The following is a 25,219-nucleotide window of genomic DNA, read 5'->3' on the forward strand; positions in this document are numbered from 1 at the left end:
TAAAATTGAAAGCAAATTAATTTATAAAAAAGAAAAAGAAAGAAAGAAGAGTAAATTTACAGAAAACTTTTGAACAGAAGGAAGGTGCCAAGACGCAGAAGAAAAGAAATACGGGCACATGAGGAACAGAGGCCTGGTGGGGGGCTGGGAACTGACCGCCCGGAATCACATTTGCCTTCACATCAAAGATGAAGAGGGGGAGCTGGCCCGAGAGGCCCCGGAGCTGGGGAACTAAGCTGGGCTGCAAGCAGGCGTCAGCCCTGCCCTAGGTCGGGCACTCCCACCCCCCGTGGTCTCCAAATCCCAGGAACCCCTAGCTACTGGTCAAGGTTCTGGTGGTCTCAGTGGAGAAGGGAAGAGGTTATGGGGATGATCGCTGAGTTGTAAGAAGGAGGTGCTTAAGTGCTTTTTAAAAAGTTCAGGCTTTTACAACTTCTCATTCTCTTCTAGCTGCCCTCTCTGTGTCTCCTAGGAGCCCCTGATAGAGCCCAGGGCGGAAGAAGAGCCCCAAGTGCCCTGCTGTCCTCTGTTACCTACCAAAGGAGTCCTCCAAAATATGTTTCCCCACCAAATACACATACACTGACATCAACTACGTCGGTGACTTAAAAACACAAAACAGACACCGAGAGGAGAGGGGTCACTGGCTGAGCTGGGGTGGCCTAAAAACACGGACACCGAGGAAGCAGCAGACTAGGAGTAGGAATAAACTGGGCGTGGGGCGGCCGAGGGGGTTCGGAGCTGACTCGGTCACTAACGAGGGGCCGGAGGGGGAGGCTCTGCACCCTACCCTGCCCCCGGAGCCCCCTCCAGAACATTAACTCCCCTTTCCTATACTGTCGCCTCCCTCCAAAAAGATGTAAAAGCTGGGTTGTCTTTTTTCCAGTGGGTGGAGGGAGTTCCAATGTACTTTAAAAAAAACACCCTATTTTCTTGAAAAGGGCTGACTTTTTTTCTCTTCATAAAAAATGCAGTAGTTTTGAGGGGGTATACCCTTAGAAGTGGTTAATTAGAACCTTGTATAAACACCTTCCCCCAGCCCTTCCTCTGAGGGCAGCACCCTCAATCCTATCCTCTCTCCCAGACATTAGAAAGATCTTTTAAACAGAAGTCCTTGAATGATCCAATATAAAAACGCACACCCCTGACGGGCATGGTTGGGGCTTTGGAGGGGCAGGAATAGCTTTCCTTACGTAGTGACGAACTCTCCAGGCGGGGGAAGGGTCCCAGTGGTGGGGGGAGGGCTGTTCCTGGAACCTTGATCTCCATGGGGGATGAGGGAGAGAGATGTCTGGCTGGCTCCTCACTGTGGAGGCGGCACAGGGGTGACCGTGCCTGGGCTGGGGGCCGTGGGGTCTGGAGGCAGGGGGGTGCCTGGGTCTGCGGAGAAAGGGAAGGTGAATCAGCCAGAGTGGGGAAACAGGGCTCCAGACCCAGGCTGCCACAGACAAACGGAACTGGACTGGCATGCAACGGGTGGGCAGATGAATGAGGTACCCACAATGTACAACCTCCTTTTCCCAACACCCTTTCCCACCTCACACTGGGAAAACTGACGACCCCAAATCATCCCCCTGCCCTCAAGGAAACTCTCTGAATGGGGCACTTGAGCGTGACGGGGACAAGCGAAGGGGATGCCAGTCATCATGCAATTGGGTAGCTGTTTTACAAGTTTACAACTGAGATGCTCTGTGCCACAGGACTCCTCCGTGACCCACAGTGAAAGGCCCCAACGTCATCCCAGAGGTGGCAGCTGCCAGGCTGGGGAACGGTGGAGGACAGCCAGAGAGGCCCGCCCTTGCGTATTCTAATCTTATCAGAGCGCTCAAAAAGTGCCTGAGCCCTTCCCCACCTGCCCGCCCTCCCTTTCTCCCCGTGGACCCCTTTCCCTCACCCGTCTCCCCTCCAGGACCCTTCTCACCTGGCAGTGGGCTGGCACTGGGCAGGAGGTTGCCCTGAACAGCTGCCACAATGGCAGGGCTCTGGGCTGCGGCGGATCCGAGCCCCGGCCCGAGAGGCAAGGAAGATGGCATGGTGGTGGTCGCCGGCAGGTTAGGATGTAGAGGGTTCGCCATGGACACAGGCAAGTTAGGTGGGGGGAGAGTGCCCGGGGCGAACGGGAGATGGTGGTGATGCCCATGCAGGTTAGGAGGAGGGGGAAGGTTAATACTGATGGAGTCGGCTAGACTACCAAATGGGATGATGGATGGAGCAGGAGGAGGAGGAGGCGGCATGCCAAAAGGCAAACCCAAAGGAGCATTACCCGCCACGCCTGGGTGCCCGCTGCCTGGCACTGCCCCTGGCATCATTGAGGGAGGAGTTTGTTGGTTGGGGAACGGTGAGGGGCCTGGGAATAGAGCGAAGAGGTCAAGAAGGTTAGAGGTAAAAAATCTCACTTATCAACTCGCTTTTTATTTTCTGTGCAAATTCTTTTTTTTTTTAACTTAACTGTTGTTCAAGTAGTTTTCTGTCTTTTACTCCCATCCCAGCCCACCCCGAGTACTCCCCACCTCCCTCCCATTTCCACCCCCCCCAGCTTTTGTCCATGTGTCCTTTATACTTGTTCCTGTAAACCCTTCCCCTTTCCCCTGAAATTCCCTCCCCTCTCCCCTCTTCTGCACAAATTCTTTGGTGTTTATTTCCTACCTACACCCAAACCAGGCTTCTCTGCACCTGAATCTCAGTAACCGACTCAAAGGCCGCTTCCTTTCACTGATCCTCTCAGAAGTTAATGATGATACTACCGCTTCACACTGAACAGGAACACTCTTCTAACCTGCTCTAAAACTGCCACCTAAACTACATTATTCATCCATCCATCTGAGGAATCAGTCAATCCTAATATCTAAAATACAGCTATAAAGCTGCTAAGCCCCTCGATCTAAAAATCACTTCCCAGGAAACACTGGCAAAGAGGAATTCTGACGGGGAAATTAAATACAGAACGAGCTGGTTTCTTCAACAACGCTGCAAGAGCTGGGGGCGAACCTGTGGTTCATGACGTTTAGGAAGCATTCGCCAACTACAGTGGACCTTGTCTGGCTCCAGACGCAAGTTTTGACAGTTTGTAGCGCACGTGGACTGTGCAAACACAGACTGGACGTGGTGTTAAGGAACTGGCCGTGTCGGCTCACTCTTACAGGGAGGGTGATCTAGCCACTCCTAGGTACCACCTTCCCTTTCCCTGACCCTACGGTTAGTGGTAAATCCTTGGAGCAAAATTGCAAAGATCAGTCTGGGGAGAGATCCCTGCCAGCTTAAGGATATAAAAGAGGTGGGTCCATCAGCAGAACAGGCCAATTCTATCTCCAGCCCTACCATGGATCCCCTTTGAGGGGGACCTGGAACATTCACCTGGATCCCTCTGGTCAGCCAGAGTTCAAGAACTCATCACTTACCATGGGGTCCAGGGGGTGGTACCCCTGGTGGAACTGCCCCCGGCTGCGGGGCTCCGGCTGGTTGCTGCTGCTGTGGCCCAATCTGTTCAGAGGGGCCCAAGCTTCCAGGAGGGGCCCCACTGCCAGGAGGGGCAGGAGCCACAGAGGCCGGAGCCATAGCCAAGCCATGGACTGTGGGTGGCCCAGCAGCGCCTGTAGGTGGGATAGGCTGGGAGCCTGGGGGCAGGGCTGGTGGTGGCTGCTGCTGCTGTTGGTGCATTTGTTGGAAGTGCTGCTGCCGAGCCCTCATCTCCGCATACTTCAGCTGCTCCATGTGGAAGGCTTGCCTGTCGGCCAGGAGCTGCTGCCTCTGATACTCCAGCTGCCAGTGCCAAGTGAGACGGTTACCAGTGTTCACCAGGTCCAAAGGCAAACACCTTGCCCTCTGCTTTGTCTTCAGACAGATCCAACCTCTCGTTCTGATGGTTCCCCACATGGAGCCTAAATTACGGGCTTGGGCGTCCTCTTCCCCGCTTCCCCTCTCTGGCTGCCCCTAGGGCCTCTCACTGTAATGGAGTTAGTCTGGGAGGGCCCGCACTCACTGCAGCTCCAAAGCTTTGTACTTATCAGAAATTTGGACAGCCTTCCAGTCCTTTTGTCAGTTCATGTTCTTTTCTTCCTTAAAAACTCGCTGACAACTCATCACCATTCTTAGGGAGCCACCCCAGAATAACTCACTGACCTCTGAGTTTTGGGCCTTTATTCTATTATCCTCAGAATTTATATACTTGATTTGAAATATTAATTTCAACTTGTCGGACGCTTCAAGCATTAACTGTTTTTAACTTCTCCGCACTCCAATGGAACTAAGTTCTCTGAGGACAGGGCTCTGTCTTCTGTTTCTTTTCACAGCTTTTCAAAGGGGTCCATCCCTTACCCATCCCAACCCCTTTCCAGTTTATCTCCTGGATCTGAAGCCTCTTCCCTCTCATCATGCCTTAAACCTGTCCAATCATTCAACAAATACTTAGTGAGAGTCTACTATGGGCCAAGCACTGTTCAAGGACCTGAGATACAGCCATTGAAAATGAACTAGGGTCCCTGCCCCATGGAGGAGCTGATGTTCCGTGGGACCTCAGTCTCCAGACCTCACCCCTGGGCCACCTGTCCTTAACTGCCTGGGGCTGGCTCCTTCTGCCCAGGCTCGGGCTGCCCCACTCCGTTTTGAAAACCCATCGGTCTCAGGCTTTCTGCCCTGCTGCTCGCTGCCCCTACACCCCACTGCCCCATCCTCAGGTAAGGCACAGCTCAGCATCAAGGCGGGGCTCCCCAAGCTCTGCTGACCGCTCCCCCGACTGGGCCATTACTCACTGCTTCTCGCTCCCGGTCCATGATCGTCTCCAGTTCCTCAAAGTGCCGAAGTTTGATCTCCAACTTTTTCATCTGAGTCTCCACCAGCAGGGCCACCAGAGACTTGATCTTCCTCTCCTCAACAGCAGCCAAGTGCTAGGGAAGGGGGCATGGAAGGCACATCAGTAAGAAGACCCAGTGAAAGACATTCCAGGGCAGAGAAAGGTAGGGTGGAGGCTGGTAGGTTTGAAGAAAGAACTTGCAGGAACTCTACTGCACTGTTGGTGGGAATGCAGACTGGTACTATGAAAAACAGTATGGAATTTTCTCAGAAAACTAAAAATGGATCTGCCTTTTGACCCAACAATTCCACTGCTAGGATTATATCCTAAGAACCCTGAAACATCAATCCAAAAGAACCTATGCACCCCAATGTTCAAAGCAGCACAATCTACAATAGCCAAGTGCTGGAAGCAACCTAGGTGCCCATCAGTAAATGAATGGATCAAAAACTATGGTACATTTACACGATGGAATACTATGCAGCAGAAAGAAAGAAGGAGCTCCCACCCTTTGCAACAGCATGGATGGAACTGGAAAACATTATGCTGAGTGAAATAAGCCAGGCAGTGAAAGACAAATACCATATGATTTCACCTTTAACAGGAATCTAAACAACAAAACAATCAAACAAGCAAAATATAACCAAACACACTGAAAGTGAGAAAGCTGACAGTGTCCAGAGGGGAGAGGGGAAGGAATTTCAGGGGAAAAGGGGGAAGGGTTTACAGGAACAAGTATGAAAGACACATGGACAAAAATTAGGGGGGGGGGAGAATGGGAGGGAGTGAGGAGGGCTAGGTGGGTGGTCTGGGATGGGAGTAAAAGACAGAAAACTGTACTTGAACCACAATAAAAAGAAAAGAAAAGAAAACTTGCTGTGGTCACAACCCACAGAGTAACACAGGCTTGATATTTTGAAAGAACATGAAGAAAAATACAGCGTGCCAAAGAATTAGAGAAGGTCAAATAATCAGAGGGTGGTAAAAGCTTCAAAAAGCTTAAGAGCAGCAGTGACCACCTCTTCCTCTTAGAATCAGTAGAAGAAGGAAATGACTGGCAATATTTAAGGGATGAGCAAGGAAGGATTTCCCTCAGAAAAAGTGAGATCAGGGAAGGGAGGATCTCCTTCCTGAGGTCTCTGGGTCTCTGGCCCTCACCTTGGCCTTCACGGCAGCGGCAGCCAGCGCGGCGGCAGCAGCGGTGGAGAGATTGCCCTCACCGATGTCCCTCTCCACCTTGGTCTTCCTCTCCCCCTCCGACTCCACCACTTCCTTCAGCACTTCCTCCTGCCCCTCCTTTGGTTCCTTCTCCTTCTCAGGGTCAACTGGGCCAGGAACAGGGTTGTTAGTCCCGCAGCCTCCCCACTGTCTCCTGGACTTCAACCACCAGGCTGGGGGGCTCACCTACGGGGTCCCCATCACTCTTCTCTGACTCCTTCTCGCTGTCACCTTCTTTCCCTTTCTCTTCATCCTTTTTGGGAGCCTCGCTGGTCTTCTCCTTTGCTTCTTCCTCTACGACCCCGACTCCTTCTCGGGGTTCCTGGAGTCCCAGGAAAGAAGAACAGAGGATGTCAGGGTGACGGGTTCTCACGTAAAGGGTCCAGACTGGGGAATACATTTATACCTCTTACTTGGGAGGTGTTCTGGCTCCAGGAGAAGCCCAGCCCTCGCCCGCCTGAGCTGGACTGGCCAGCTCCCCATCACCACGGTGCCATGCCTGCTCCTCCACCCTCCTGGCCCAGGTCAATCCTGCTGTACCTTGGGCTCCTTCTTCTCCTCTGTGGCCTGGCCCTCCGCCCGTGCCTCGTCAGTTCCGCTCTCCTCTGGGCCCAGGGGGAGAGGAAATGGGAAATGGCTGATATAGTCTGTCTCCGATACTTTTCCCATCGCCCCTTTTCCTAGCCAAAATCTCAGGGAGAGGACCAATAGGGAGCCATAGTCCCTAAGGTAAAGTCCTGGTGAAAATAAACCCCCACCAATTTTCCATTCATTATACGCTGAGGCCAACCAACTGAGGCAGGGACAGCAGAAAAGACCAGGTGGCTCAGACTCTGGGTGGGAGGGGAGAAATCTGGGAACCCACCAGCCTTACCAATCCGTTCAGGCTCATCAGAGGTGGTTCCGGCAATACCGCTACTTTCCAAACCGAAGGCAGGGTCTGCCTTGCCTGTCACTTTGGCTGCTTCTTCCACCTTCCGAACATGGGCTTCCACCAAGGCCGTGGGTACCTCTTCCTTCATTTTGGAGAACTCCTCTGTAAGATCCAGAGACGACGAGGCTGGGAGTGGGGGCAGGTGGGCAGTTGCACTACCCCAGGGAAAGCCCATCTCTTCACCCAGATTAGCACGGAGCTATAGCCCAGTGCCTGAGCTCGTGTCAGCAGAAGAAAGGCCAGTAGGGCGGCCAAGCTGATGGGGTCTCAGGGTCTGAGAAATCAGTTCTTCGGACGCAAACCGAGAGGCCAGGACCCTTCCACGTTACCTAGAGCCGACTTCGCAGCAGCAGAAGCAACTCGAGGATCAACGACGGAGGCCAGGAAGGCAACGGTGCTCATCACAGGGTTGCCTGACTGACTGAAGGGGATGGGCTGGTAGGCCAGGGGGCCCAGAGAGGCCTCTGAGTCTTCCAGGTACGGATCTTCAATGGGAAGACGGAGAAAATGCAAGATGCACTCGTCCTGCGTGCGGCTCCCCACATGTTCTGATACCTTGTTCCAGTCGTCTTTGTACATTTCCAGTGCCTGGGGGTGGCAGTGGGGATACAACTTGGCTTACTTAGGCCCCTTCCTTGAAGGTCAACTCCCAACTTAACTAAGGGTAGCTGGCTTCACAGCTCTGTGGTATTCAAGGAGACCCTCCGCACAGCACTGAGAAAGGATGTGGAGTTACAACAGCCCGGATCTCTGGCCTGGAGCTATTCCCTGGGCCAGAGGCAACAGGCACTGGGGAGGAGAGAGGCTGAGGTGAGATCACGCTCGCCCCACCCGTGAGTGCGCCCGGCAGCCCAGCTGCTTCTCTGTGTGCAGACCGCTCTTTTCTTTGCCCCAATTACCTCCAGGAGCAGCAGAGTCTCCTGTTCTGTCCACTCTCGAGTGGCACTGGCCGCAGCTTTGCTCTGCAGGGGAAACACAGGCGGGTCAGAGGGGCCTGTAACCTCCGAGCGCTGAAGGCGGTCGGGCCGCGAGTCGCCCCACACCTCCGTACCTTGGAGGGGACGTTCTTCTTTGTGTACATGTCTGTACGCAGCCCAAAGTTCTGCATGTCTGTTGGTTTCTCTTTGCCTTTGTCAGGGAAGTTGAGCATTTGTTGGGAAGCAGAGGTCTGCTATTTGTTGAGGGAAAGAAACAGGTGAGTACAAATGCCCAACAGGAGCCAGGGACAGAGAGACAGAGACAGAGACAGAGAGAGGCAGAGACAGAGAGAGGCAGAGAGAGAGAGAGGCAGAGAGAAGAGACAAAAGGAGCTTCCTTCCCAAAGCCTCGACCCCTGGGTGGGATTTCCTCCCTCACTGCTGTAGCTCCTCTGCTCTCATGTCTCTTCTTCTCAGGCAGGGGCCCCCCAATAAAGGGGCAAATAAGACCAGCAGGGTCTACACCCCACCTACCAGCTCTGGCTTGCCCTTAGCGGTCTCTGGCACCAGGTCATCCAGCTCTTTGCCCTTGCGCCCAGCCTTGGTATCAGCATCAACCTGGCGGCCCTGGGGGACAGAGCTTGACGTCATGGAGGCTGGGCAGGGAACGCCAGGCCAAGGCCCTAGAGGCCTCAAGCCCAACTGCTGGGTGGCCCGCAAACCCTGGGGGCACTCGTGCCCCTGTTCCATGTTCCTTTAATAACTAATTAGATCTGTAATTGGCATGATAGCCATTTGTATTCTCATATATCTTTACAGATTCTCTGGGGAGCTGGACAATTAGGTTCTAATCCTAGATTTAGTACTCAGTGACCTTGGGCAAGCCACATAACCTTTCTCCTCTCAATTCTTGTAATTTATGAAATGGAAGTGGAAAAATGGAAGTGATAATAACCATGAGAAAAAAATGAAAAAATGTTGGAAACATGACAAAGTTAAAAAATTTCATGCAACTGAATTTTAAGCCATTTTCTCCCTATCTGTTCCATCCCCTATATTAGTCTGTCTGCTCCTAGAGGACAAGGAACATCTCTTCTGCCTCTGCAAGTCCTCGCCGTCTGAGGTACGGAGACTGAGGGAGGCTGCTAAACACCTGGGGTTGATTCCTGTCACCCTTTGCATCCTACGGAAAAGGAAGAAGCCCCAAAACACTTCTGAACCATACCCTAAAAAACCAGGAAAAGAAAAGTCCAAAGAAGCCCAATTTCACCCACCCCCACCCTGCCCCCACAGTCCCCCACCCTACCTGTGGGGTCTTGGGCTGCAGAGGCACTAGCCCTGAGGGTGTGTCTGCCAAGACGTGGAAGTGAGAGGTGGGTGGTGGCCCCATTGGGGTTGGGCGACTCTCAGCATCCACCTGGTAGTTAATGAGACCCCATTGTTCTAGGAAGGCATGGACCCTGTGAAGAGAGAGAGACAGGGTCCCAGGACAACCAGAAAGGTGCGTGAGGAGGAGAGCTGGGGGCAGACGTGGCAGCCTAAACCTCCCTCTCCCCAGCCCTCTTTTCTCTGCTCATTCTACTCCATTCGAATCTCACCTCCTGGATAGCCAGTAGGATTAAAGGAGAATCCTTTGACCACAGACATGCTCTTTCTCCTTTCTTCCACACTTCAGAGAGTGCCACTGCCATCCCCTCGAGTCATGCATACCCTGAACCTGACCTTCACCTTTCTCTAGAGGTGTTTTTCCCTGCTCATTCCCCCACGTTCCTTGCTGGCATCCCTATTTCTGCCCAGAGAGACCTGGGGGCAGACATCCTGACATATCCCCTTCTCTCAGCTGCAAAACCCACCTCATGATAGCGCAGACGTCACCTGCCAGGTTCCTGCGGCAGGCTGTGGAGGTGAGATACTCTTGGGGGTTCAGGCGGTAGGTGTCAATCATGAAGTTTCGATAGGCCAGGTAGCTTAGAAGGAGAGAGGAAAAATTAGGTAGAAAAGTAAATGTCTACTTAGGGCTGAAGGACAGGGAAAATTATAAAGGAGCTAATAATAGCTGCTCCTGGGTGACAAAGAAAAGGGTCCATTTGACTCAGTAAACGACATGGGCTTACTGCGTGCCACACAGTACGGGGGTCCAAACACTGCTGACACTCTCCTTGATGAGGTTTTTAGCTAAGTGAATTTTGTCCTTGGCTGTATTTAGGAATGATTCACCAACTTTTAAATAAAGAATCAAAAGGTAAAAAAACGGGGTCCTTATTTCCAAACGCAGATATTAAAGAGATATCTTTACCCAAGCATCCAGCCAGTCAACATGACATGGTACAAAGAATATATTTGTTTTGATCCTCGCCTGAGGACCTTTTTTCTTTATTTTTAGAAAGAGAAGGAAGTGAGGGAGAGGGAGAAACAGTGATGTGAGAACGAAGCACTGATTGGTTGCGTCCAGTATGGGCCTGGACGGGGGATCACACGCCCAGATCAAGGATGGAATCCACAGCCTAGATAGGTATGTGCTCTGACCGGGAGACGTAAGCTCTCAATGAATGTGGGCAGTTCTCATCACTTACTATGTTACCTCAAGAGTGCAAAGTGTGAAGAAACACGGTTTCGAATCCACCAAATGCATCGGAAATAGCTTCGTGCCCTTTCTGCGCCAGTCACAGCACTCTAACAGGCCTCAGGGTTTTTAATTTTTAACATGGTCAGTGCTATACAGCTTATAAGCTATCTTCCAGATCTAAGAACATGTGATTCTGCCCCTGGCCGGTAGGGCTCAGTGGGACGGGGTATTGTTTAAACAGAAAGATCACGGGTTCCGTCCCTGGTTGGGGCACGTATGAGAGACAACTGGCCAGTACTCTCTCTCATGTCAGTATGCATGTCCTCAGATGAGGATTTAAAAAATCTACAATTCTCTCTTCCTGGTGAATTTATCTCCAGATCAAAAAATAAAACATATAACTATTTAAAAAAAACAAACCTGTGGAACAGTTCTAGTTCCAACCCTGCCTGCAAACATGCTGAACCCCGTCACCCGCTCACTTCCTTCTCCCCGGCAAGGTTTCTTCACACGCACTGCCTCCCTGGGAAGAGGAGGAGAGACGCACACCAAACTACAGGCAAAGAAACATCTCAGGAAGGGAAGATGGCCCCAGGGAGGGGAAGCTGAGGAACAGCTGGGAAGCAAGCCCGCTGGGTTCCCAGGGAACCCTGGCTCAGCAGTCTCCCCATCTCATTGTGATGCTGACCCTGGAGCACCCCAACTAGAGCAGACTGCCAAGTCTCGTCCAGAGCCAGGCAGGTTCGGCTGGGGCAACACCCTGAAGGAGACGAAGACTTCTGAGCCCCAAGCCTTCACTGTACCTGACACTTCTCTCCAGAGAGCCCTCTCTACCCCTTAATTCACAGACTTGGGTCTTAATAGATTTTCCTCTTGTTTTTCTATTAAAACCCACTTTCAGCCCTGGCTGGTGCGGCTCAGTGGATTGGGCGCGGGCTGTGAACCAGGGGGTCTTGGGTTCTGTTCTTGGTCAGGGCGCATGCCTGGGTTGCAGGCCGGGTCCCCAGTGGGGGCTACATGAGAGGCAACCACATGATGATATTTCTCTCTCTCTCTCTTTACTCCCTCCCTTCCCCTCTCTAAAGGTAAATAAATAAAAATCTTTAAAAAAACCCAAAAACCGCCCTGGCTGGTGTAGCTCAGTGGACTGAGCGCAGGCCTGCGAACCAGACAATCGCAGTTCAATTCCCAGTCAGGGCACATGCCTAGGTTGCAGGCTGGTCCCCTGCAGGCCAGTTCCCAGCAGGGGATGCACAAAAGGCAACCATACATTGATGTTTCTCTCCCTCTCTCCTTCCCTTCCCCTCTAAAGATAAATAAATAAAATCTTTAAAAAAAAACAAAAAAACCCCCACAACCCACTTTCAAGCCCTGGATGGCATAGCTCTGTGGATTGAGCGTGGGCCTGTGAACCAAAAGGCTGCCAGTTTGATTCCCAGCCAGGGCACATGCCTGGGTTGCAGGCCAGGTGCCCAGTGGGGGGCCACATGAGAGACAACCACACATTGATGTTTCTCTCCCTCTCTTTCTCTCTCCCTTCCTCTCTCTAAAATAAAATAAAATATATTTTTAAAAAACTACTTTCAATAACCAGCCTGATAACAGCCACTTACATTTTAGTCAAAGCTATACCCTTTGCTAGGGATATCTGCATTTTGGATAACATCAGTAATTATGGATCAAAAGGCTCTGTACCCTGTTAAAACAAACAGAGGAACTGGAGCAGGCACTTGTTTTTCACAGCGGCACATGCTTATATGGCCACTGGGCAGATCGTGGAGCGCATGCTCCCCCGGCCACAGAGCTGGGCTGGGGCTGCCTGGGGGCAGCCGTCACATCCTGGTACCCCTTGCACAAGGGTCCGGCTCATGGAAAGAGCTCAAGAAATGTTTGCTAAACTGGATGTTGTTGGATCAGGAAGAGTGAAGGGGGACAGAGGGAGGAAGAGACTCATGAGCTGAGATTTCCTTACATTTCTGGAGTCTTGGACTTGTTCTTGCCGTTGAAGAACTCTGGGAGAGCCCTCCGCTCAATGGCGTGAACGCTGCAACAGAAGCCAGAGGGAATTCAGGAGGCGCTAGTGGAGAGAGGGGAGCCAAAGGGAGGAAAGACCTAGAAGGTGGGGCAGGAAAAACAGTTGGGGACAGCAGGAGGGAATTAGATGCTTGGGGAGAACTTCCAGCCAGGGCTCCCCAGTCCATCCAGCTAAGGAAGAAAAACCTTACTCAGAGGCAGGAAGGAGAATGACGTGTTGACCCCAGAAGGCAGGAAGGGAAGTGATTAGTGAGAAGTGGGAGCAACGGTACCTATTGTAGTCAAACCAGGCTGCGTAGCTGGGAATGATGATGTGATGGGTCTGCTCTGTCACATTGTCCTCGTGCAGGTCTGGGTTCTTGGTCTGCTCCCCTTTGTTCCCCGTACTGTTCTCATCCTCATCCTGCAAAGTACAGGGGCTGCTGGAACACTCAGCATTCCCGTGTTGCCCCTAGCAACCCCCTGCTTCTCTTACACCCCAGGAATATGGGCACTAAAGATGGGTGTGGGAACAAACAGTTATAGGCTGCAGAACTTGAAAAGTGTCGGTTTTGATCCACAGGTAGAATTGGCTTAGGGTGGGAAAAGTCTGGGCGGAGGGAACTTTATAATCACAAATCGGAATCACATAGAGAGGTAGGGCCTCTCTACACTGGCTCCACCTTGCCCGTGGTCTCCATGCTCTCATCCTCCTGCTCATCTGAAAGAGAGAGACACCAAGACAGAAGGCTGAAGCCCCTTGAGGAGCCGAGAAGAGTCCTACTTTCTGAGAAGGCCTGGCAAGCTGGGGGAGGGTGGCGGCTGACCCCCCTCCCTGGGGCTCTGGCTGCCTTGCCCTGAGGCCCCCCGCCTTACCCAAGTCCGTCATGGTGCCTCCTTTGACTGGGGCTGACTCCGAGTCCTTCTTAGTGTTGACTGCCGGAAGAGAGTCATTTTATCAGGGTCTGCGCGGATCAGGCCCTTACCTCTCGTCTCTTAAGTTCTAGAGAGCTCACTTTCTCCAAAAATTTTTTCCATTTGATCACAAAATATGGAAACTTCCTCCAGTTGCAATCACTCTAGGGTTTGAAATTCACTTGCCACTTTCCCCCCTTCTCCACCCCAAAATTCATTTAACTTTCTTCCTGTAGAGAAGCATCCTCTACTCTACGGACATTCATAAATCATTCTTGTCTTCCACAGGCCTTTATATGCGTCTACGTGTCTGTAGTTCTGAACGAACTGAAACAGAGTCTGACCCAATCACTCTGTAGAGCAGGGGTTGGATCGCAGACTTTTTAAGATTTTATTTTTATTTTTTTATAAATTAAAATTTAATAATGATTTGTATATACTTTAGTTATAAAAAGCATTTCACACACCAAATTAGTCTAAGTTCATAAAATTGTAAGAGTCACAATAAGGGCATTTTAATATTTTGAAAATTATGGATTTGAACTCAGTATTTATATTCACTATGTTAAGAACAATGTTGCTTTATCAATGTAGAAATTATAAACACTATGCATAGAAAATGCCTTGTGCTCCCATGGATTACCAAGGTCTCTAATAGTTCTTTTTTTTTTTTTTTTTATTTATTTACCTTTAGAGGGGAAGGGGGGAAGGAGAGAGAGAAACATCAATGTATGGTTGCCTTTCTTGCGTCCCCTGCTGGGAACTGGCCTGCAGGGAACCGGCCTGCAACCCAAGCATGTGCCCTGACTGGGAATCGAACCGCGATCGTGTGGTTCACAGGCCCACGCTCAATCCACTGAGCTATACCAGCCAGGGCTCAAGATTTTATTTATTAATTTTTTTGAGAATGGAAGGGAGGGAGAAAGAGATGGGAGAGAAACATCAACGTGTGGTTGCCTCTCGCATGCCCCCAAATGGGGGACCTGGCCTGCAACCCAGGCATGTGCCCTGACTGGGAATCGAACTGGTGACCCTTTGGTTTACAGGCCAGCACTCAATCCACCAAGCCACACCAGCCAGGGCTCAGATCGCAGACATTTCTGAAAGCAGAGGATACTTCTTTCAACTGAATTCACACACAAAAGCTAGGAGAAAACATGGAGAGGAGAGCTGCCCTGATTGATTAGGGGCTGGGAACCAGAGCCCCTCTCTCGGGCCCTCTTTACCCCGCCCCCAAACGTGCTGGACTGTGCCTAGGCTAGACCACCTAGCCCTGCTGCGACCAGCGCTGAGGGGCAGTGGTCTCCACAGGAGGTCCTCACATGAGACGCACCAGGTGGTCTGCTAGAACACAGGCAAAGAGTATCAGGACTTCTCTTCATATTTGTTTTCCAATCTTACCCTCTACATTTTCCCATTTTTAGATGTTTGACGTGTTTTATAATGTTCATAAGATAGTGGTATAACACTTCATGTGTAATTTCTGCTCAGATATATTTTCCCGCTGGGGCTGCAAAATCAAAAGGAGTATGGAGACCACTACTGTCAGGTCCAAGCACGCCGTAACTCAGTGACAGGGGTGAAGTTGGAGGACCGTCCATAGTGTTGGGAAGACCATCTAGGCCTGGAGCTGGCTAGGGAGTCGGCCCATTCAGGGGGTTTGACAGAGTAGGGGCAGGTCAGGCAGGCCCAGGAGCTAGGCCTGGCCCATACCTGTTTTGGGTAATGTCACCTCTTCTACGTTGGGGACCGGTGAGGGCTCATCCATGTCCTTTGTTAGGTCTTCTTGCTCCTCTTCCCTGTGGCCACGCTTGGACTTGGTGTAAGGTGTTGAGGGACTGGGAAGGAAGGAGAGTGAAAGAGAATCCAGTTATCCTTGGACAAGGAGTCCCTGGAAGTTGAAGTTTAAGGAAAGGGAAACAAGAATCTCGAGGGCAGAACTGAGCAAAAACATTAACCAGCCTCCTCAGAGTAATGGGAAGTGGCCCAAAGCTCTCTTTGAGTTTACTAGTGGCTGGGACTAGAACAAGTGGGCAGCTGAAGAAGTCCTTCTCACCTCCCCTCTTGGAAGACCAGCAACCCTGGGTCACGAGGTTACGGGAAGGGATTTGTCCTTTGCTTCAACACAGTGTGGAGAGAACAGTGAAGCTGGGGGCAGGTTAGGGGCTGGCATACCCTTTTTTAGCATTTTTCTTCTTAGCTTCTGGGGTTGGTGAAGGAGAGGGGGAGCGCTTCCTCTTCTTATAGTTCCCCCCCTTTTTGTCTCGTCGATCTGAATCTGGGCTGTTCACCTGCAGGTTGGAGAATGGCAGGAATGTCAGCCAATCATCTCCAGTGAAGACTTGTTCTGAAACTGATGCAAAGGCCTCAAGAAAGAAGGAAGAGGAATTTTCACCTCATCTGTCAACGTCTTGGCTGAAATCTTCTTTCGGCGAGAGACAGGGGCTTTGTCGTCATTTACTTCGTAGTCTTCCTCATTCATCCATTCATTGAAGGTGTCTGTGTCCAGAATCCACTTTGCATGAACCTAAAGCGTAAAGGCAGACTTGCTGCAGAGAGACCTGGGAGCCACAGCTCTGTCCGAGGGCCCTTCACAGAAAAGCCCAGGGCACAGAAGCTGCTGCTTCACTTCCAAGAATGGTCTGGTGCTGGCATCCTTCTTGGGGTAGGAGGGGAGGGGAGGGACAAGAAGAGCTCACCTTCCTGGGTTTCTCAGGAGTTGGAGCATCTTCCACAGAAGCTTCAATTTCACTGGCTGGGATCCATGTGTCGTAACTGCCATGGGAAATTCAGCACCAAGCAGAACCAATGAGACAGAGTTGTGGAAAAGGAAAGCACAAACCTTTTAGCTTTTTCACGTACAAAAAGTACTGGGTTCTGGGTTCTTTTCTTGGTATAACTATTCTTCTAGTTACCACTTGGATTCTTTGCATTACAAAGTAACAAAAACAATTACAAAATATTTCAAAAGTAAAAAGGATCATGCTAACCCAACTACTCGTGACATTCAGTGTATGTTTTTTCCAGTTACTTCTTCCTGTATGATTTTTTTAAAAAATTTATTTATTTATCTTTAGAAGGGAAGGGAAAGCGAGAAGAGAAATATTAATGTATGGTTGCTTCTGGTGCATCCCCTGCTGGGAACTGGCCCCTGCTGAGAACTGGCCTGCAACCCAGGCATGTGCCTTGATGGGGAATTGAACCGCAATCTTTTGGTTCACGGGACCATGCTCAATCCATTGAGCTACACCAGCCAGGGCTGATTTTGTTTTTAAATAACTGCAATAACATTGGAGTTATTTTAAATCCTATCTTTGCAGTTAACATTCATCTATAAATTATCAATATTATTTCTATGAGTTTAAAGGCTGCATAATAGCCCACTGCGTAGACATACAAATTGGCTGAAACATTTTCCCACCAATAGATATTTAGACTGTTTCTAATAGTTATTAGTCAAAAATTATACTGGAATAATCATTTAACACATAATGCCTCCATCCTTTTAGCCTAATCCTTGTCCAGTAAGTATAAACTTCCCCCAAGACAGGATTTGCATAATAGCAGGGAGAACAAATTAACAAACCTAAAAATAACCTCAAAAGATAATAAAGTAAAAAATAAAATACCCCCCCCCAATACCTCCCCAAATCATTCCTAGCTGCTTTGCTAGATGGTCTAGTGCTTCCCAGTCTGGCTCTCGTGCTTACACCTGCCCTGGGATCCCATCCTCACCTGTCGGGGTAATAGCCCCAGTGCAGAAGAACCTGCTTGTCCCTCTTCATGACTGGCCGTACCCATTCCTCTGGGGATAGAGACAGAGCAGGGAGAGGTATAAGCTAATGGGGTACAAAAAAGTAACTCTGTATACAACTTCTGTTGCAGCAGGGGACCTGGAAATAGGAATGTAAGATGATAGGTGGATTTAGGGCTGAAAGGAGAGAGAAGCCCAGGTAGCACATGGGATCTCAGCAGTCCTCCACCTCCTAGTCCAGGCCATTTACTATGGTGGCCAGGAAAAGCTGGGTCTCACCTTCTTCCAGGTTCCCGGGGACAGGATACACCACATGGGAAGCATTGTTCTTATCTTCAGTGACCGTTCCCTGGACGGCACCAAAAAAAGCAGGTGAATATAGTCCCCTCTAAATTATTCATGGGTGTAAATAAATCAAAGTAAGATTTAACCAAAGATCTGCCTTCCTAGTCATATTTTGCTCAAAATAGTATTTTAAAAAAGATTTTATTTATTTATTTTTAGATAGAAAGGAAGGAGAAAGAGAGGGAGAGAAACTTCAGTGTGTGGCTGCCTCTCTTGTGCCCCCTACTGGGGACCTGGCCTGCAACCCAGACATGTGCCCTGACTGGGAATTGAACAGGTGACCCTTTCGTTCTCAGGCTGGCACTCCACTGAGCCACACCAGCCAGGGCTCAAAGTGGTATCAAAGCTAGTTTGCACTCTCTACTAAGCATACACCAGCTGAGTGTTGGAGGGATATAGTTAGGATTGTACTAATAATGGAGAAAAGTCAAAGAATTAAAAATTGCTACAGATGTTTCCTCTGAATAATCTACACATGGAAAATGTAAAGTTGACTGTGTACTGCTAGCAATGACGACTGCTTGTTATTCTAGAGTTCCAAAGAGCAAAGATTTCATTTCTCTGAAAATAGGGAATGTCTAACTCAGTGGAAGTAGATGTTTCGTTTCTCCCCACAGGCAGAGATAGTCTCTAGGAACAGCGACCCAAACCTGTCAAGACTGGGAAACGGGAGGAGACAGAAAAAGAGTAGCTCAAGGCTGCAAGTCTAGTTATTCTCTGAGTGGGTAGAGGCACCTCTGCCACAGAAAACATGGCCCCCCAAGGGCTTTATATTGAATGGATAACATCAGATAAAGAGTCATAGAGTTTACAAAAACCTCTCCTGACACCCACTCACCTGGTGTCTCTTGATAATGTCCTTTAGTTTGCCTAGTAGTTTGGGTTCAATTTCTGGGCACAGAAAAATGTTTGGTCGAGACAGGCAATTATTCTGTGAGGAGAAGAAATAGGTGGAATGAGATCACGGGGAGGGGTGTTTTGGATTCCTGTCGTGAGAAAGGAGATGGATGGGGAGATTCTTGACTAGTACCTGAACCAAGGACTTCTCAATGGTCATGAACATTTCCACATTGCGGTCCATGCGTGATGGATTCTGGAAGTCGTAACGCCGCCTTGTGAAGAGGCAATAATCTAGTGAGTAGTATAGCTCAGGTCTGGGAATGACGTTAGGGTATGTGAGCGTTTAACATGGGAAATTAGGAGGCAATCCTGCTTACAGCTGCTGTCAAAATCATCTAGGGTCTGGGGTTCACTGATCTCAATTCACTTTGTATTTAGTCCAAAGGACAAAGCAAAGCTTCAGATGCCAGCCTAAGAATCCTTTTTCCTCTGTAATACACACACTGATGCACACATACATACTCACTCACTCTTGAAGACTATTTTGGCTCTGACTCCCAGCCATTTTTCTGACCTAGCAAGTCAGGCCTACTGACCTAGCAAAGTAAGACTCGTAAGAATATCTACCTCAGCACTGCCACCCTAGAAAGACCCCCAAGGAATCAGTGAAGGGAAATTCCCTCTAAAGGTCAGGAGCATAAAGACAGGGCATCTCACCATCCCTGGTCACTCTTGAATTTGTAGGCAGCTGCAAGTATGTGGCACAGGGAGCCTCCTGCTTTGAAATCTAGGAAACATTTGATCTACAAAATTGAGACAGGGAAGAAGTACGTAAGAGTTACATCCTAAATTCTCTCATTATTCAATCCTTTCACAAAAGCCCATGCTGAAGTTATCTCCCTCTCAAGGCTGGAATTCTTAACTCCTGTGCCATGTTATCATGTGGCCTAGAAGAGGGGAGAAAAAGAAACCAACACTCACGAAGCCCCACTCTGCGCCCAGCACTTACTGGGTTACCTCGCTGACCATTACAGAAACCCTACGACACAGGTATATTAATCCCATTTAGAGATGAAGGAACCAAGGCACAAGAGGTTTCAATTGCTTGCCAAAGTCACAGAGACACCAAGTGGCAGAACCAGGGTTTGAATGCAAACATGTACAAATCCAAATCTCATACCCTCTTAAGGATGCCACGAGAGTTTCATACACCAAGCTCACACACTCTGAAATAACCTGTTGCACAAAGTATTACTAAGACAAAGGGAATGGTAAATTGGGGACTAGGTCAAGGCAGCGATGCCTTGACCAGAGGTAGGGATGGTAAAAAATTACCCCAAATCTCAAAAATTATGAAATTTACAAAAAACAAAATAGCTTCCTCTCAAGTTTAGAGGATTTACCTCCTTCCTTTTGCACTCACCGGCAGTTTAGTGAGCGGCGCGTTGCTGACATGTTTGCCAAAAACTTCTTCCTGAAATTGTAGCAACTGTACAACCAGGCTAGACAGGGACTTGTTGGTGGGTGGTTCAGCTTGTATATACTGGGCAAATAGAGAGAAAGAAAAAAGAATAGACCCCAGATAAATTGTCTACCTCTTCCCTGTTTCTTTCCCAGGAGCTCTGGAAACATCTGGGGCAGAGAAAATTGTGTCTTCTTCCCCTATGTGTCTAGTTTCCATAAAGAAAATGGCAGAAGGGAGGCCTTCTACACCCCTCACCTGGAAGTTGCAATTCTACTGCCCCCAGCCCAAGATGTCAGTGCTGGGTGCTGAGGGCGAGGGGGATTCCCACTCTTCCTCAGGTACACCCTGACACCGGAGTTGCAGAAGCCTGATCTCTACCCAGAGGGCTGTAAAATTCTGAAGGTTCATTGAGTTCAGGCCGCAGAAAGAATACCTTTAAGGTTCTAAGTGAGACAACAGTGTATTTCTTGGGGTAACTTTGTGGAAGGCCATGATTCCCCCTATAATGTGGTTTACTAAGAAGGTGCAAGGCAGTGAGGCAGGGCAGACAGTGAGCTTGTGTGTTCTGCCCCTGCTTAGGAACAGGGCACAAATATCTCCACCGGCCCTCCTGGATGGGAAGGACCAGGCTCTCTGACAGCCTGGTAGAAAAGAGCAAGATCACATCTGTCTTTTCTGAGGAAACTCTAGCTGCAACAAGTAACTGGGCATTTTTGAACATTTCCCTAATATACTATCTAGCATACTTGCCTTCTGTTCTAATTTTAAATTGAGCCAGGAGGCTAACTTTCTCGTTACCTTTTGACCCCTGTTTCCTCAACCCTAATCACAGAGAAGAGTGCTCCTCTCAGTGGGAGGTGTAAAGAGATCCTTGAAGGAAAAGGTAAACGACAATGAGCTAAGAGTTCCAAAGCTGAACCAGGTCACAGACTGTCAATCACCCCAGAGCCACAGACTAAGCCCCTAGATTGATTTCCCTTCCAAAAGGTCAAAGGTAGAAGCCTGGGAACCAGAACCTCACACAGGGGTAGAGACAAGCCACAGACCCCGCAGCTGTTTGTCAGGATCCTGACACCCAGAGATCTGAGCAGGAACAGGATTATAACAGGATCAGAGGGGCGTTCTCCTAAACCACTCATTACACTTCTGACTGGCTGCAAAGCTGGGCAGGAAGAACGGGAGAGGTGAAGGAAAGTCAGAAAGGGAACCCCTCTCTGGGGACAGTGAAGCTGACTATCTCCAGAGAAAAGCCGTATGTTTAGATGTTCCTTTCAACAAGGCCTAAAGACAAAGACAGTACCAGGAAGAGGTTCGGTAGGAAAGACAGGTAAGGCTTCTTAAACCCATTGTTCACTACCTTGTTATCTACAGTTATGGGGTTGGGGGCTAGAGATATAAAGAGTGGCCTAGACTCTGAACCCCAAACCCAGGGCAATTCCAGGGCAAGTGGTGGTGTGACTACATTGTGAAGCTGAGGAACGGTTTGAGAAGAGGTGGCTACCAAGAACTCCTCCTAGATCCTGGCTCCCAAAGAGGTTTCACTGCCCCTCGCCTAGAGGTGGGGGACAAGCGGTAGAGACAGGTGATTTCAGGGTAGGGGCCTTTTTCGGGCTGATGAAGCAGCCCAGGGCCTGCTCTGTGGCTGTTTACCCTCCTGTCTTCTTCATCATCTCTCTCTTAACGTACACAAAGCACCAGGGAGGCCTCAGCCCTGCTGGTACCTGGCTCCGTGGGGAGCAGTGGCGGGCACCGTGGCGGGCACGCTGGGGGGAAGAGGGGGTGGCATTCGACACTCAGTACAACCCCGGCCGTCTCTCCCGAAAAAGCCCGGAAGGCGATGGCTTAGCGGAGGGTGGGCTGCTGGTACCCGGACCCGCAGGGACAGTGGAGAAAAACACAGGGCAGAGGGCGCAGCAGTGGGGGCGGAGGCTGGAATCCGAGGCCGGAGGGGGGGGGGGCGGTAAGAGGCTGGGGGAGGGGCGCAGGCCGGAGGGCGCGCTGGGGGCTGCACCAGGGGCCGCGGGCCGCCGGAGGGCGGGCAGGATCCTGGGGCGCTATGGGGCCGCGGTCCCTTTGTCCCGCCCCCGGTCTCCGCGCGGCCCTGCCCGCGTACCTTCTTGTAGTTCTTGCCGAGCCAGAGCCGCACGTTGTCGAACTGGGTCACTGTGTCCGCGGCCTCGTAGTACTTCACGTTGGGGCCGCCGTCCTTCTTCCGCACCGCCATCTTCTCGGGCTCGGGCCCGCCGCCGCCGCCCGCCCCGCTCAGCTCAGCTCCCGCCTCCTCCGCCTCCTCCGCCCGCCTCCCGCTGCCGCGGCCGCCGCCTCCCGCCGCCTGGGCCGGCCCCGGTCGGTGCAGCGCCCCCTGCCGGCCGGCCGGCCGGGCGCTGCGACGGTGGAGCGCAGGGTGCGGGACGGAACCTGGCGGCCTCCCCGGAGGCGGCAGCGGGAGCCTTGGAGAGAGAAGTGGCTGCTTCTTGGCGGGGGCGCTCTCTCCCCTGAGATTTCTCGTGACCTGATGCGAAGCCTCTTCCCCCCCCCCCCCGCGCTACCTATCAGCCGAAGAATTGGCACTTCCCTGTCCTACTCCAACGACGACGGGCGTCCCCTGAGGCGACCCCGGCTTCCAGTGGCCGTCACCTTGCCCATTCCTAATTCCTGGAGCCCCTAATCCCAAAGAGCCCCAGATCCCTTTCCCCAGGGTGTTTCTTCCTGTCATCCGTTTTAGGAGTTCCCCTTTTAAACTCTTCCTGAGTCTCCCTGACCCCTAACGCCTTATCCCAGAACCTTTCTCACTCAATGCGAGTGATAGTCCCCTAGCCCCCACTTTCGGGACCGGCCCCTTCCCTCCAACTGCTTCCTTTGCAGGCCCCACCATCGCCTCCTATGTAGCTTTGCGCTCCTTGAGATCCCGAATCTTCGCCGAGCCGGTGACTCTCCCTCCCTGGGTCTCCCGCTCCCCCCGACTCTCTTCCTTTGAATGGCATAGGAGAGAGGTAAGGAGCCCAGGGGGTGGGGTATTGGGGTACGTGTAGAGGCTGGGGCCCGGTTTCTCTGAAATGCGGACTCCTACTGTAAGCTCAAAGAGGAGAGTAGTTTTGGAAGTCACGGTGGCCGAGTGGTTAAGGCGTTGGACTCGAAATCCAATGGGGTTTCCCCGCACAGGTTCGAATCCTGTTCGTGACGTCCGTTTTTTTTCCCCCTCTCCCTTAAAACGCCTAAAGGGAACCTCTTATTTTCTCACGTGCCTTTCATGCACTTACCTTTCTGTCTCGGAAATAGAAGCCGGGAGTTCTCATCCCTAGATTTGGGGGAATGGGGCTGATCACGGAAGCTTAATTATGCACAACCTTTTTGGCTGCTAGAATACAAGGCACTTTCAGACTTCTATAACTTTAGGTTTGCTAATAGAGCTTTGGCATTGTTTCACGATTTGGGGAGGGAATAGCATAGGATTTGAAGAAGGGTTAAGTTTTGTTTGGGAGTGTGAACGCCTGTTGTACTGTAAGAGTGGAAGCTGGAGTTTCCAGGAAAAGAGAGTACCTCTGGGTTTCATGACTAGAAGTCATGTCTTGTAGGTCGGATTACAAACGAAGCCAACGAAACAGGGCATTCTCTCCCTTGGATTTTCTCGAGGAGGTGCACCTCAAGCACCACAGGTCTAGGGGGAGTACCCTATTGAAACAAACGCTGCAGATCTAGCGGGAGCTAGTGTGGGAAGACTATCACTTTTTATTGAGTGCTCATTATGTGCTAGGTACTGTCTAAATTCTCTGCTGTATTAACCAAGCTAGGGAATTAATCCCTTCTCTAACCGGTACTCACCTCACCCACCTTCTTCCTATCCCCCAGTTTCTGCTTGTGGGGAGTAGCTAGGACACTTGTGGAGGATGTCCTTTTTGTATTTCATTTTTTGCAGAACACTGTCTTCTCCGGGAAGGATCCCCAGAAGACAGGGGGTCCAAAGTAATTCATAGTGCTTTCTACACATTTATATTTTGGAGCATCCCATCTTCATACCATTGCTCAAGTTGTTCTTTTCAAGGTCACCGTCACCAGTGATCATGTCCCACTGCTTTCCATTCTGCTTGATACAGAAGTTAATTTTTAAAAAAATATATTTATCCCACCTCCCAACTGTGTCTCACGTCTGTCCACTTTTCTCACAGTTGAGTGCAGACTGGATCCACCACTTTGCTGGAGCCTTCATTTGGAAAATAGGGGTAATTGTGAGGACTACATAGTAATATGTAAAACTGCACTAAAGCATGCACATTGTAGCCATAGACCTTAAACCTTTCCATAGCTGCCTTTGGTCTCTTTTCTCTCTGCTCTTCCATATTCCCTACCTCCATTCACTGGCATTCTTTTAATTCCTGGTATAGTATTTGTCCATGTTTATGCTGTACTCTGCCTGAAATAATCTTCCCTACCCTCACTTTATACTCAGTCTTCACTTACATGTTGGTTCTCCTGGAAAGTCTTCTCTAATCACCTGTGGCCCACTACATCCTGCACCCTAATTTTATTTTGTGGAATATGAACTCTTGGCACATATGAGCTACTCAAAAAAAAATAGTTTTGTTGACTAAATGGATGCTTTTTATAGTAGTCATGTGTACATGTTTTAATCTTCACTCATACTGTACTATAAACGTCTTGGGAACTAGAACTGTGTTTTATTTGCATCTCCTCTACTAGGTCTTACACACAGATGTGATCAAATATATACTGTAATACAATCTAATTGGCCGGGCTTCAGTACTGGGCTTCCTTCTGAATCCCATTCTGCTCAGGATCAGGTACGTTTCTAGAGAGCCAAGACCAAAGTTGACCAGCAGAGGGCAACCAACAACTTTGTTGTGAAAGGAAGAAAGCTCCGTGGTTTATAAAATGGAGGATCTGGACTTAGGGGAAATTGAGAGGTTGGTTGATGCTTAGGACAGCCTACCTTTCCTTCTCAAATGCTTCCCTTGTAACTTTCCGGTGTGAGAGGTAAAGGCTTCGAACTCTCATCGACAGTAGATAATTTCAAATTTTTTACCACCACTACAGCCCACCTTAATTCCCCAATTCCTTCATCCTTCCATCTCAACAAATCCTGTCTCTTTCTTTGCATAATCAGCCCCGCTCCTCACCACCGTTCTTACATTATTACATTCTATCCACAGGCATTATTTCTTTAAAGCATTTATATATTTTTATTTATTTATTTATTTATTTATTTATTTATTTATTTAGAGAGAGAGGGGAAAGGAGGGAGAGAGAGAAGGAGAGAAACATCCATGTGTGGATGCTTTTCATGTGTCCCCTACTGGGCATGTGCCCTGCCAGGGAATTGATTGACTTGGAGAATTTTTGGTTCACAGGCCAGCACCTAATCAACTGAGTCACACCAGCCAGGACTTTTTTTTTTTTTTTAAATACCCACTGGCATTCTTTAGTATCTTCTGGTTCAGTATTTGG

General features: G+C 50.0%; 1 protein-coding gene, 1 long non-coding RNA gene and 1 other non-coding gene across 12 annotated transcripts in view; 2 read left to right on the top strand and 1 right to left on the bottom strand.

The window, feature by feature from the left end:
- Positions 1-22,033, bottom strand: SMARCC2 (SWI/SNF related, matrix associated, actin dependent regulator of chromatin subfamily c member 2). 7 transcript variants are annotated; one of them, XM_037133286.2, is made up of 30 exons: positions 21,870-22,032; positions 19,715-19,834; positions 19,009-19,094; positions 18,482-18,563; positions 18,290-18,382; positions 17,386-17,455; positions 17,088-17,157; positions 16,052-16,127; positions 15,748-15,879; positions 15,528-15,643; positions 15,066-15,190; positions 13,314-13,373; positions 13,121-13,158; positions 12,731-12,861; positions 12,397-12,468; positions 9,712-9,825; positions 9,165-9,318; positions 8,393-8,485; positions 7,993-8,109; positions 7,841-7,903; positions 7,271-7,529; positions 6,882-7,043; positions 6,548-6,612; positions 6,194-6,329; positions 5,948-6,114; positions 4,749-4,883; positions 3,399-3,759; positions 2,264-2,347; positions 1,922-1,987; positions 1-1,380 (listed from the first exon to the last, which is right to left on the bottom strand). In XM_037133286.2, the coding sequence occupies exons 1-30, from the start codon at positions 21,978-21,980 to the stop codon at positions 1,304-1,306; spliced, it is 3,435 nt and encodes a 1,144-aa protein (XP_036989181.2). In that variant the 5' UTR covers positions 21,981-22,032; the 3' UTR covers positions 1-1,303. The 7 variants fall into 7 exon arrangements, with proteins under 7 accessions (XP_036989181.2, XP_036989180.2, XP_036989175.2 ...); XM_037133285.2 differs by having other exon boundaries at positions 7,993-8,112; XM_037133280.2 differs by having other exon boundaries at positions 1,922-2,347; positions 7,993-8,112; positions 21,870-22,033.
- The window catches only part of LOC119040332 (uncharacterized), an 11,807-nt gene continuing 7,354 nt past the window's right edge, over positions 20,767-25,219 (top strand). For 3 of the 4 annotated variants that reach the window (XR_008391033.1, XR_008391034.1, XR_008391032.1), the window contains exon 1: positions 22,055-22,749. This is a non-coding gene — a long non-coding RNA (uncharacterized LOC119040332). Of the gene's footprint in view, positions 21,084-22,054; positions 22,750-25,219 lie in introns of those variants that run through there. The other variant, XR_008391035.1, reaches the window with a different exon arrangement.
- TRNAS-CGA (transfer RNA serine (anticodon CGA)) lies at positions 22,858-22,939 on the top strand. Its single transcript has one exon. It is a non-coding gene; the product is annotated as a tRNA-Ser (tRNA).

This window comes from Artibeus jamaicensis, unplaced genomic scaffold, assembly GCF_021234435.1.
Source record: "Artibeus jamaicensis isolate MK-2021 breed Jamaican fruit bat unplaced genomic scaffold, CSHL_Jam_final contig_233, whole genome shotgun sequence".
Lineage (NCBI taxonomy): Eukaryota > Metazoa > Chordata > Mammalia > Chiroptera > Phyllostomidae > Artibeus > Artibeus jamaicensis.

What these genes read in the sequence shown, in the direction of transcription:
- SMARCC2 (XM_037133280.2), bottom strand. Translation starts at nt 21,980, where the DNA reads ATGGCGGTGCGGAAGAAGGACGGCGGCCCCAACGTGAAGTACTACGAG. An exon ending in TCGGCAAGAACTACAAGAAG is followed by an intron (nt 19,835 to 21,869) that starts GTACGCGGGCAG and finishes CTATTTGCCCAG; the next exon opens with TATATACAAGCTGAACCACC. An exon ending in TGGGGCTATTACCCCGACAG is followed by an intron (nt 16,128 to 17,087) that starts GTGAGGATGGGA and finishes TTCCCATGGCAG; the next exon opens with TTACGACACATGGATCCCAG.